The sequence below is a fragment of the Polypterus senegalus genome, chromosome 16, assembly GCF_016835505.1.
Source record: "Polypterus senegalus isolate Bchr_013 chromosome 16, ASM1683550v1, whole genome shotgun sequence".
Taxonomy (NCBI): domain Eukaryota; kingdom Metazoa; phylum Chordata; class Cladistia; order Polypteriformes; family Polypteridae; genus Polypterus; species Polypterus senegalus.
In genome coordinates, this window is record NC_053169.1 from 15,725,501 (window position 1) to 15,739,326 (window position 13,826).

At 43.5% G+C, this 13,826-nt stretch overlaps 1 protein-coding gene across 1 annotated transcript in view; it reads right to left on the reverse strand.

Annotated features, from left to right (window-relative positions):
- The window catches only part of LOC120516954 (alpha-actinin-2), a 155,165-nt gene that overhangs the window by 48,092 nt on the left and 93,247 nt on the right, over positions 1 to 13,826 (reverse strand). Inside the window, exon 12 of the mRNA XM_039738993.1 lies at positions 12,959 to 13,109. Within this exon, the coding sequence (XP_039594927.1) occupies positions 12,959 to 13,109 (151 nt within the window). The remainder of the gene's footprint in view (positions 1 to 12,958; positions 13,110 to 13,826) is intronic.

Sequence of the window (13,826 nt, forward strand, 5' to 3'; positions counted from 1 at the left end):
CAGGATATATCAAGTCAAGTCAAGTGGTTTTATTGTCACACCATCCACTCACAGCATTACAGCATACACTGGCACGACAAAACGTAGAGCAACATATACATGAAAACAGGACGGGTGCAAGACAAGTAAAGAACTATACTAAACGTAAATAAATACTAATAGGTAATAGGTAAGTGAATGTATAGTAGTAATCTGAGACACTAACAAATAAATAAATAATAAGAAAGAATACATGTGTGTAAATGAGAGAGAGGTCAGTGGAATGGTGAGGATGCAAGAAGTAGAGTTGGTGAAAGTGGATGAGTTTAAATACTTGGGATCAACAGTACAGAGTAATGGGGATTGTGGAAGAGAAGTGAAGAAGAGAGTACAGTCAGGGTGGAGTGGGTGGAGAAGAGTGTCAGGAGTGATTTGTGATAGACAGGTACCAGCAAAAGTGAAAGGTCTACAGGACGGTAGTGAGACCAGCTATGTTACATGGGTTGGAGACCGTGGCACTGACCAGAAAGCAGGAGACAGAGCTGAAGGTGGCAGAGTTAAAGATGCTAAGATTTGCATTGGGTGTGATGTGGATGGATAGGATTAGAAATGAGGACATCAGAGGGTCAGCTCAGGTTGGATGGTTGGGAGACAAAGTCAGAGAGGCGAGATTATGTTGATTTGGACATGTGCAGAGGAGAGATGATGGGTATCTTGGGAGAAGGGTGCTAAGGATAGAGCTGCCAGGGAAGGGGAAGACAGGAAGGCCTAAGAGAAGGTTTATGGATGTGGTGAGAGGGGACATGCAGGTGATGGGTGTAACAGAGCAAGAAGACGAGGACAGGAAAATATAGAGGAAGATGATTCGCTGTGGCGACCCCTAACGGGAGCAGCCGAAAGAAGAAGAAGAGAATGAATGAACATAGTCATGTAAAACTAGAGAGATTAAGTAAACACACAACTCATACCAAGAGTGGATATTTAAGTTAAGGGTTCTGGCTTACTGATACACAACCTTCTGTGAAGAACCCGTTTCATATCACTGATGGTGGAGGGCATTGCTGACTGCGTCCAGAACTTCATGCCAGTTCCACAGTACATGTGAGAGGTGTTCAGGTTTACTCCTTAGAGATTCCTAAGGCTGAACTCCTAGAAGGTCATTTAATTAAACCCTGGGATCACCTAAAATGATGAACTCGCTTTACTGTGACATCCGCAGCCACAGTGGCGCTCCAGCACTGAGTTTCAAGGCTCCTTGAGAAACCTCAAGTCATTTCTAAGTACAAGCTGTACAGAGTTTATGTGTTCTGTCTTCTGTTTTATGTGTTTTTGCATATTATAATGTGCTGAATTTTATTCGTACTGTAATTGTAAAAGTGAACAGCTCTCTGGATTTGTGACTGGAATGACATTATATAAAAATAAACTGAAACTGAACAGTTGGCACTGTGTGGTGGAGGAGGAGACCTAACAAGACTGAGATAGCTGGCATGGACCGACAGCAATGTTGATATAAATGCAGATTGGATTTAGTGACATAAGTGACTGGAGGGCATGGAAACGTAATCATATGAGCAAATGGCAGGCGATTGTTCTAAAACGTATGAAAAACAGACAGGCTCAGATGGAGCTCTACAAAACTATGGAGAACAAACACACCAACGGAGTCTGAGAAAGTAAAGGTGCCTTACAAAAAAGTCAAAATTAGAGGTCAAACAACATCTTAGCTTGAAAATGAGGAGAGGCGCAGACTTGAAGATGGAGTGGCAACCAAATTAAAAGACGCTGGTTAAGCGGAGACCCAATTAAGCTTAACTAAGTGTTGTTGCCTTGTAATGAGAGCATGAAGACCGTGCAGTGTGACAGTTTAAACTTGACAGCTTCACTGCTCAAGTCCAACTTATTAGCCACTAAGCCGTATTACGAGGGGGAGTCAAGCTAAAGTTAGAAAATGGGATTTATCAGAAAATGGACCAAACATTAACAAAACTGATGCTGTTATTTCTCAGTGTGGTCTCCATCCTTCTCAATGCACTTGTGCCACCTGTCTGGAAGTGCCAGCACAATAAAAGGTTTTGTCTCGTCCTCGCCACCACCCGTGCACTGCTTTCTTCAAGTTGTCATCTGTCTTGAGTCGATGACCACCCAGGATGTTTTTTTTGAGCCGTCCAAAAAAAGTGGAAATCACACGGTGCCAAATATGGCAAATAAGGAGGATGTGGCAATGCCTCAGTTAACTTTAGTCTCTCCAGAAAAGCCTTGGCGTTCTTAGCAGTGTGCGGGCAGCAAAAGAACCCCTTGAGACAGCCGTCCCCATCGCTCAGATCGAACAGCAGGCTTCACGTTGGTGTCCAGCAAGTCACAGTAACTTGCACTGGTGACTGTCGTACCCCTCGGCATGTAGTGTTCGATGATAACTCGGATGCATGAGTGGCGGCGAGGACAAGATGAGACAAAACCTTTTATTCTGCCGGCACTTCCAGGCGGTTGGCACAAGTGCATTGAGAAAGGTGGAGACCACACTGAGAAACGACAGCATCAGTTTTGTGAAAGTTTGGTCCATTTTCTAATAAATCCCATTTTCTAACTTTAGCTTGACTCCCCCTTGTACCTAAAAACTTACATACATACATCTTTAGTAACAGAACCTACAAAAGGTATTCACCCCCTTGGAATTTTTCACATTTTACTTTTTACACATCCGCAGACATAGTGACGGAGTTAGAGCTGTCGCGTACAATCGTGAGTTAGCAGAGTGAACAGCAGTGGGCTGAGTACACAGCCCTGGGGGTCGCTGGTGGTTGGCATGATGGTATTGGAGACGGTGTTTTCCAACGCGAACTGTCTGGGGGTCTCTCCATCACGAAGTCCAGTAAAGTCAAATTAAAGGGGTGAATAGTCATGTGATCAATTATTTTGCATTTTAGTTATGTGATCAATTATTTTGCATATTACAATTTAACTCTTTGAGGGCTGAATATTTTTTCCAAAAAACTCCGAAAAGCACACAAAGCAACGGTTTCACACTGAAGTCAACATAAAACGTCTGTTGCGGTGTGCCGAATGACAGCTGGCCAGAAAGCATGGCAGGCTGGCTGCCAGGCTGTCTTCATGGGGTCGGGGGCGGCAGCGGCATTTGCGGTCGCAGTGCATCACAATCTTGTCACTGTAAGTGTAGGACTTCCCAGGGGAACGTTGCCCCATCAGCTACACAACAGGGTTCAGCACCCCGATCAGCTAGGGTCTGATCAGCTGATGTGGTACCTCATGTTCATTTTCAATTACTTGCGTAAAAACCAGACAAGCCAGAGTTCAATTCATTGATAATATACAAAACGCTGTTCATGGAGTATTTTTGCTGAATGCATTTGCTTCAATCTCTCGCCAGATGTTGATGCCATTTTTGCTTTTGTTTGCCCTTTGCTACTCATGCGAGTGCAGGGAGACTCAGTCAAACCAATGAAGCTAACTTTCCTTCTAGCAAAGGGAGGCCAACTATAATATAACAGCGGGTATGGTCACCGTTTACAGTTGAGTACCACCGTCAACTCCTCCTTTTGACAAAGGTCGACATCCGCCCTGAAAGAGTTCAAATACAGTAGATCTCTTTGTAGAGATCTATCGTCCCTTTGACATGAAAAACTATTTTTGCTGATCACTGCCAAAAAAGCCAAATTAAAACGCACTGTAATTCAGCGTTATAAAAGAGAAATATGTGGAAACTTTCAAAGCGGAGAACACTTTTTAATCGGCACAGATCTGTTGTAAAGTTTCTAAAGATTAAAATTGTAACTCAACAGATCCATCCATCCATTTTCTAACCCGCTGAATCCAAATACAGGGTCACGGGGGTCTGCTGGAGCCAATCCCAGCCAACACAGGGCACAAGGCAGGAACCAATCCTAGCAGGGTGCCAACCCACCACAGGACACACACAAACACACCCACACACCAAGCACACACTAGGGCCAATTTAGAATCGCCAATCCACCTAACCTGCATGTCTTTGGATTGTGGGAGGAAACCGGAGCGCCCGGAGGAAACCCACGCAGACACGGGGAGAACATGGAAACTCCACGCAGGGAGGACACGGGAAGCGAACCCGGGTCTCCTAACTGCGAGGCAGCAGCGCTACCACTGCGCCACCGTGCCACCCAACTCAACAGATGGTGATGTCTTATCATAGTGCTGACTGCTATCCAGAATTTAAACATTCAAATGATATCTTTCTTGAATAATAAAACTAGAACATTTACAGGAAAAGAACTAAAATTCTTAATGACTAGTGTGGGAGGACATAGCATTGGCTGCCTGTCAAAATCAGCTACAGCTGCACTGCTCTGAACAGGCTGTGATGACAGACCTTTGGGTATGTTACTTGATGTCCCTGCTGTCATTAGAGCCATAAATACATAAAACATGGCGTGATTCATACAACTCTGTAAGAGACACATCCAGAAATAGAATAAATGATGAACGGGGAAGACTGAAGTATATTCAGATAGGTGCCCGAGTAGAGAAATTCAGACCGAAAGCTCAGCTCAGCTATTATAATCGAGCCATTTATCATCACAGCAGAAAGAAGAAATGCAACTTTTTAGTTCATGCTCGTGTCCTAACATAAAAAGTTGATCGATTTGTTTTAGACCCTCTCACCAGTAATATACAGTGGAACCTCGGGTCATGAACGTCTCTGAACACGTACAAATCGGGTTACAACCAAAAAAGTTTGCCAAACTTTTGCATCTGTTCACGACCACACACTCGGGTGACGAACAAGCCAGTTTCCCTACCGGTTCGTACACGCCGATGATTCAGGCACGTGTTCATTTTCTCCCTGTACATTGTTCTCGGTCAGATTGTGGTGTAGTGGGTCCACAGCTCATGTAAAAAGGGCCGCTTTTAAATAAATACTCACCGCGCTTGCGGCTTAGCGAGGGGGTGTGGTAGTGTGGCTGAAGCGGTTCTCGGGGCGATTCGCAGTGTGGGCGTTTCTCACCTAAGTGCACAGGTGGGAAACTGTCCACATCTGTGATTGTTCCTGAGACTGCCGATTTGCCACAGCTGCCATGCCCTCTTGATAAACAGAAGCACGAGGCGGTTAAGGGGGAAGAAAGAAAAAGAAAGAGAGACAAAAAGACGGAGGTTGCTGGAGAACAGGAAGCAGTGTGGCGCGAGTGCCGGTGTGAGGGAGAAGAAGAGCGAGCAAGAGCAGGCTCAAATGTGTGAAAAGCAGGCAGCTGGGAGGTGCGCCCACGAGGGGAGTGTTTGGCCAACACTCGGTGGGGCTGAAAGAAGTGGTCGCTCCAGCTGAGCGATTAAGGAGCTGGAGTGACCAGTCGAAGGACGACAGGCCGTGTAAGGCCGTGAAGGCAGCGGGAGTCGGGAGGCTTGGTGGGTGAAGTCCTTGATGTGAGCGTCTTGGTCGTCAAGGAAACCAAGTCTTGGTCTGGGATGAGTGCGCGACTGAAGCCAGGGATCGGGAGGCCTCCAGATCAGTCGAGCGGAGAAAAGGTCAGCTGCTGAGAGGGCGACTCTCTTGTTGCGAAGCCCAAACGGGAGAAACAGGAGAGCAGTGGCGTAGCTCGAGTTCATGCCGCTCGGTGCTTCAATTTGCCGCCCTCCAACATATCTGAATATGTTAAACTATTTAAATAGAAAATTAAAATGACATACAGAGAAAAATTAAGATACATTTTGCATAGATTTATTCATATATAAAGAAACAGCAATAATTTTTATATACATATGTAAGCATCAGCTAGACAAGAATATAGTATAGACGCACTGATAAGCCGTGTTCTAATTATTAGTTTAATATAATTACGCTACGAAAACCAGAACCAAAGTAGGGTACAAGTGATAGGCGGGGATGTTTTCTGCGCAGAGCAAGAACGCATTCGGATTAATAACGAAACGAAATTATAAATTGTAAATTAGTTGTTTATCTTCCTAGAAGTTATTATCAGTGTAATGTTTATGTTTATTTTTGTCATTGCCTCATACATTTCAACTGCTGTGTCTGATGCAGAAGGACAGTCTGAACATTATTTTTCAAGCATTTGTGGTTGAAAATCAGAGAATTTCACTTTTTTCATACATGAGAGTGATATTTTTCTGAACCCTGCTGCTTACACATGAATTGTACTGAGCCTTTTGGCCAATAATGCTGCCCCCAAAAATGTGCTGCCCAGGGCAGACCGCCCCCTCCGCCCGCCCCTAGCTACGCCACTGCAGGACAGACGCCAAGTAAAAGATACCGGGCTTTGGATTGTGTTTTAAAAGACTGCTTCTGCACTGTGTTTTAACCTTGTTGTTTTTAGAAGATTTTTCTATTTGATTTTAACCTCCACGTTCAGCACTTGCTTTTATGGATTACAGTAATCCCTCCTCGATCGTGGGGGTTGCGTTCCAGAACCCCCCGCGATAGATGAAAATCCGCGAAGTAGAAACCATATGTTTGTATAGTTATTTTTATATATTTTAAGCCCTTATAAACTCTCCCACACTGTTAACGTTATTAGAGCCCTCCAGACATGAAATAACACCCTATAGTCAAAAGTTTAAACTGTGCTCCATGACAAGACAGAGATGACAGTTCTTTCTCACATTTAAAAGAATGCAAATATATCTTCTACTCTTCAGGGGCAGAGAATTTCAGAGAGAGAGAGAGAGGCTCGCAAAGAAAAGCAAACAATCAAAAAATCAATACGTGTGCTTTTAAGTTTGCCGCGGCATTTCTTAGAGATGCGTCCATATCCACTAGGCAAACCGCTTCTGTGCAAACAGCACCTCTGCTCACAGCCCCTCCGTCAGGCGCAGAGAATGTCAGAGAGGGTGAGATAGAGGCAGAGACAAGCAAACAATCGAGCACCGCCCGCGCAGGAAGCATATCTTATAGCAGTGGTGGCGAACCTATGGCACGCGTGCCAAAGGGGGCACTCAGAGCCCTCTCAGTGGGCCCGCGCGCTGTCGCCCGAGCACAGAGTTCGTTACTATAAAGCCAGAGGAATGCGGGGCCGGGCTGCTCCCCTCACCGCTCCCCCTCTTCACGGGCGCCGGAGGACTTTTCTCACATCACCCGCCCCTCTGCCCAGCAGCCCAATGGGAGCGCTTCCTTCCTCTCCTGTCTGGGGTAAGGCGGGCGGCACACATGCTGCTTGAGGGTGCGGCAAGGACTGCAGCCTTTTGAGTCTGTGATTCCCGTGGTGGGGTTGGAGGGGATGTGGTATAGCGGGTCCACAGCTCAAAATTGAAAAGGCCAGTTTTAACAGATAATTGCCGCACTCGCGCTTAAAGGGGGTTATGGTAGAGTGGCCGGAGCGGTTTCCGGGAGCTTTGTGATGCGGGCAGACCTCGCTTAAGCGCACAGGTGAGGAGTCGTCCGCATCTGTAATTATTGCCGGGAGTTGCTAATCGCCACACCTGATCCACTACCCCGTAATATATAATGGAAGCTCTGGGGGCGGAGCTTAATAGGGAAGACCTGCGTGAAACACTTCAGAGGATCGAAGGGATGACAAAGGACAGCACAGTTAGTTATGAAAATGAAATTCTTAAAGTGTGGAATTCTCTGCCAAATAATCTTAAGTCAATGAAGGCACTTGAGATTGCTTTCCTTACTTTGTTTGGAACATCTTATGCTTGTGCGCAGCTGTTTTCAGGTTTGAATTAAATCAAATCTGACACCAGAAACAGACTAACAGATGACCTGAGTGCTGCATGTGTTGCTCTCAAACTTACAAAGTATGAGCCAAGGTTAGAAAAATTATCAGCATGCATACAACAGCAAAAAGCACATTAATTGTTCAAAAGCATACCGAATGCAAACTTTTACCTTTCAACAAAAAGTTGTTTGTATCATTGAAAGCTCCATTATTATGTTTTTCTTTTAAGACAAAATATGTTAATGTATGAGTTGCTTTTCTAAATTAAAAGCTCAGTAGATAGACAGACAGAGCGTCAGTATTGGCAGTTCAGTCCAATTTATCATCCAGCTGCACTCCCAGGTATTTATAGGTCTGTACCCTCTGCACAGTCACCTCTGATGATCACGGGGTCCATGAGGGGCCTGGGCCTCCTAAAATCCACCACCAGCTCCTTAGTTATGCTGGTGTTCAGTTTTAGGTGGTATTCAGGTTAAATTGCCATGTTGGCACTTTGCGATAAATAAGTGGGTTTTGGATTGCAGTTTGGGCACTTGGTTTCTAAATGGTTCGCCATCACTGTCTTATAGCATTGAGGAGTTTTAGTTAATACGTAATACATGCTCTGATTGGGTAGCTTCTAAGCCATCCGCCAATAGCGTCCCTTGTATGAAATCAACTGGGCAAACAAACTGAGGAAGCATGTACCATAAATTAAAAGACCAATTGTCCGCAGAAATCCACGAACCAGTGAAAAATCGGTGATATATATTTAGATACGCTTACATTTAAAATCCACAATAGAGTGAAGCCGCGAAAGTCGAAGCGCGATAGAGCGAGGGATCACTGTATCTATTTGGATTTTTGAATACACTGCACTTACTTATTTGAACATTGTTTTAAATAAAAGCACTTTGCACTTTTTCACCATCTCCTTGCTATGTTGTTGCCTCACTGCTAAGCTCTTCAGTAATATTACCGACGGTGTTGCGTTCAAGGGCTCCCGGACAGCAGATGGGAGCATGCATCGAACCTGCATCGTCACACAGATGTGTGTGCATTCGCTGTTTTTGCATTCATTTTGCAATTAACCATGGCCTCTAAGCAAGTGAAGAATGGTAGTGTTGGTGAGAAGAAAAGTTTGAAGAAAATTAAAATTGAATTAAAGAAAGAAATTATTGAAAAGTATGAGCAAGTGGTGTTCGTGTTACTGATCTTGCCGCCGAGTACAAGAAGTCAAAATCTACGATTTCGAATATTCTAAAGCAGAAAGAGGCCATTAAAGCAGCTGATGTTGCAAAAGGAGTTACAGTGTTAACCAGGCAGAGGCCTCAAGTGCTGGAAGAGGTGGAAAAACTGTTGCTAGTGTGGCTGAAGGAGAAGCAACTTGCAGGGGACAGCGTAAGCGAGGCGATGTTATACAAGAAAGCCAGGAAGATTCATGGCGATTTGCCGCAAGGTTAATTTTTTGTATAAATTAAGGATTTTTCAAATTTTCATTTTTTTCCCTGTGCTTAAAACTCTTAAAAGTGTTTACAGCGAGCGGTTCGTAAGGCTGTAGCGTGAACTTTTGCAATGTTAGTTTTCTCTGTTCAAGGTTCTCTCAGTGTTGTTCAATGTTTTTACATTTAGTTTACTATTACGCTGCGCATTTTATGGCATAGTTAACTATATTTGTGCTTAAAAAATCTTAAAAAAAATATATTTACATACAGTTTGTACGGTCCGGAACGCATTAATTGTATTTGCATACAATCCTATGGGGGAAATTAGTTTGGGTCACGACCAAATCGGGTTACGACCAGAGTTTTGGAACGAATTACGGTCGTGACCTGAGGTTCAACTGTAGTTAGTGGTGAGGCACAGCAACTTGATAAACGCACAAAAGCTGGAAAGGAACAATGGAATGATGCCTGAAGAGCTCACAGCAAGTCAAAGGCCACACCAGGTCAGTTTTTCGTTCACTTTATAATGCTTTCAATGTCATCAGCAGAAAGGGAATTGGCATTCTGCACCCAGGCATGCCAGGTGGCAGCACTGCCAGACACTATGGATTAAGCTGCTCCAATGTGCTCTGACTGCAGAGGTAAGGTTTTCGGCAGATCTTCAGAGCAGATGTTCATCCAAGATCTGGTCACCTTTGTGTGACCACCTCAGAGTAGGACTGGTACATCGGATAAACTGTTTCAGGGCTGACACTCAATTCTGCTGCCGAAAATGCCAGCAGACTCTATGCCCACATTAGTGATAGGGCACTCTCCATGCTGCCAGACCTAGTGCATGGCTACCTGTTGGAGGCCCTGTGCTCACCCCCATCTAGATGCAGAATAATTCCAGGACAAGAACAAAAAGAAACCCACCAATATCATATTCACAGACACAAATACACTCAGTCATATCTGGCCAATTTTGAGTTACCTAATAACTTAACACACACATCTTTGGGAGAAAAACTGAAGCAACTTACCTTCCCTAACCTTAACCTGACCCGCTACTATAGCATTTACCTCCTCGTGGTGTGGGTTGGATATTTGGTACCAAGTAACGAAAAGATGCATTGACATATAGCAATAGGCAGCCAACCTAACAAACAAACAAGAGAAGCCCTTGGAGCTTACAGGCCAGGAGACTACTCCCCAGTCCTTAACCTTACTCAAAGTCCACAGGACACTAGGGGAACCTGGATGATGAGGGTGAACGACTTCGAATGACCCCATAGTCAGGACCAGACCCCAGCAGAAAAGCCTGGATGATGACGGCCATATGACTTTAACTGGTGGCTCTGTGGCCAGGACCAGTATGCAGCTCAAAGCCCACAAGGCCAAAGGGGGAGGCTGGAGAGCCAACAGACCAATAACTACAAGGACATCATCTACTATCTGTACCCAGATATGGCCCACATAAGGACAGCACACAAGGCTGACGGTGAAGCCCCCGGACCTTAGAGGCAAGAACTTAACCCTAACCCAGAGTGTACAGGGAGCCTGGATGAGGAGGATCAAGCATCACGTCCCCAGAGCCTAAGCCAGCTCCAAAGCTCCAAGGCCATAGGGTACAGGGACGTGATGCTGTCATCATGAAAAGTAAAAAAAATTATATTAATAACATAAATGTGTCCACTGGTCTGCGCTATAAATGTGTTTTCTGTATGATTCCAATAACTTTTTATAGTCATTATCGCTGAATTGGCGCATTTTCTGTTCAAATATTGGGGAGAAACATGAGATGCGGCAGCAATGAGCCTCACCTCACCTCTGACTGTGCTTTCCCTCACACACGGTGTTGATGCGTGTGATTGGCGTGTGCCTGTCGCTGTCTCTGTCTCCAATATAATGTTTGTAGACACGTTTATTATACCACCTGACTTTCCACAGTCTGTCTAATATCTTTAATGAAGGTGTGTGACATATTTAGTCCTGCTGATCTGACATAAAACTGCAGTGAAAAGACATTAGGTGAGTGAGGCAGGTAGTACCGTACCGCCCTGAAGGGGGCGCATGTGAGCCCAACAGCTGCTCATTGCTGCTGTTCTTCTACTCAGAGACGCCGATAAGTTAGCGACATCAGAAAGTCAAGTGCACTGCAGCAGGCCGTTTATTTTTATTTTCTGTTCCAACTCGCTGCCAAAATGGAAGATTAAGATTTTTAAAACTAAAGGAGGACTTTTACAAGAAAGTGACGGAGATTTTCATGGAGAAGGATAGGCGCATGGACTTCATTTACAAATAAAGGTAAGACCAGAAGCAGTTTTCAATTTTATAAAATACTGGGATCAGACTAAGAAAAAAAAAAACAATCCAATATTTAAAAACTAAATTTTGACATTAAATAAAATATTCTTTTGTTTTTCTTGTTATCCTGTATTAAAATTGATAAAAGCATCCGAATTAAAATCTTTGAAAAACTAAATATTTCAATGAAGCTCAAAATTGATATCCTTTTTTTTTTTTGTACACCTTTCATTTGTGTTGAATGAGTGTGAATTGTGGGATTGTAATGGCAAAGGCGCTCTCTCTGCTGTCTGTCACCGCTATAAATGGAACATTCTTTCTTATCCAGATATGAACCCTACCTGCTGTATGTGTGTAAAGAAATGCTGATGAGATATGAAACATAACCAGTAGTCAATGTGCAGGCTGCCAGTTGAATAGATAGATAGATAGAGAAAGGCACTATATGATAGATAGATGTGAAAGGCACTATATGATAGATAGATAGATAGATAGATAGATGTGAAAGGCACTATATGATAGATAGATAGGAGTAAAAGTGAAAAGGCACCACAGCATAAATATGAAAGACACTGTATCAGACATACTGTACATAGCTGTGAAAGGCACACTTAAACAGATAGATATGAAAGGCACCATAACACAGACAGATACCTAGATGTGAAAGGCACTATATAAATCAATACTCCCAGTGGCTCCAGAGCTGTGATGCAGTAGAGCTAACTACTGAAGTGATGTTCAACTAATGCATTATTTACAGAAACATGAATGCATAATAATTCAACACTTAAGCAATAAAGAAATTAAAATATACAATCATTAATGTTTCCTTTTCAGTTTCATGTGGTTACTAATGCATACTTAACCTCGTCAGAATTTCGTCAGCCATCATCTTTATTATGACAGTATATACTGTATGATTAAAAGTGGTCGATCTGCTTTGTGAATGCCGTTTCCAGTGACAGGACTGCAGAGAAGCAGAGCGCATGGCATTAGGCTGGCACTGCATACCCATGTACATAACCTGTGTCAGTTTAGATGTCACTAATCTTTTTAGGATGTGGGAGGAAACTTGCAAAGGCCCTTGTAGACGTTTAAGAACAAGCACCACATTGCGAGGCTCCATCTTACTGTTGTGCCACCCAATGTCTTTACTCCCTGACCCAATTACAGGGTGAAGGCATTCCAGTTGAAAGTATTTGGTTGTAGTCTTAAAAGTGTAATCCGCAGCTCTATTAGCTGCTCTTGCAAGACACATTAATTACTACTATTTATATGACATTCCATCCTCTATAGAAACTGCAAAAATATCCAACTCAGACTTAATAAATATTCAATCAGACAAACCTAAGCCTGTTGGGAATCACTGCCGAGGGTCGTTTAAATTCCAAGGATTCAGCACCAAATCCCTATTAAAAACATCCATTCAAGCTGGCATTTGGAGATAGTGAGGTATTTTAGGAGTGTGCCTCAGCACACACCAGCTACAGCAAAGCAAAAGATAAAGACACTCAAAAAAGTATGCTAAGAATTCTAACACAATGCATATGACCGTTTTATCAGCCAAATGTCAGCAGCTGTGTGCTTGAAAATGGAACATACTTGAGCTCCTGGGCAATGGCAGCAATCTGCTCCACTCTGTCCTGGTGGGCGGCCAAATCACTTTCAAAGGCTTCATGCTTCCTCAGGAGGGCACGCACCTCAGTCAGAGAGGCCGACTCGTAGTCCTTCCTGGAGAGGATCTTCTCTTTGTCTAGAAATGCAACACAACAGGTTTAATGGGTCATCTCGTTCAGGGGCAACTGGGTGACAGACAACTCTGCAACAGACAGCTCGGCGAAAAGACAACTTTGTCAATATCCTTTACCAGTTAGGCAATAGTTAGGTTCAAAGAGATTTTTTAATGATATTTAAATGACAACGTAGGGCGCCGGAAAATCCACAGAATCACCTGCTTTAAGAGAGTCCCAATACGTTGAGAGTAAAGATATTCCTTAAGCCGTACTCGCAGGTCACCTTTTGTATTCTAAATAACGTTATCATACGATTACAATCAGTACAATTTATATAAAGGATTAGCAATTTTGGTTGCTGAAGATAATGTAAGATAGAGTTTGTTCCATCTGCAGAATAAAGTTTGCTCGTCAATTATATAAATTTATTTTCAACATTTTAAATCACGTTGTCATTTAAATATAATTAAAAAATCTCTTTGAACCTAACTATTTCCTAACTGGTAAAGGATGTTGCAGAGTTGTATTTCGCCAAGTTGGCGGTCACCCAGTTGCCACCGTACCGGGCCGTCTAACATGTAAACTGGGGTTTCTTTATGTTTAGTGGTGACATGTTAATTAATATGGACCCCTGCACGTGTATTACATGTGTCACCGTGTTCCAGCGCAGTTTCACATTCCAAGATTATTGCAAGCTTGACTCTTTTTCTAAAAACCGATGACATGCTGTCTAATGG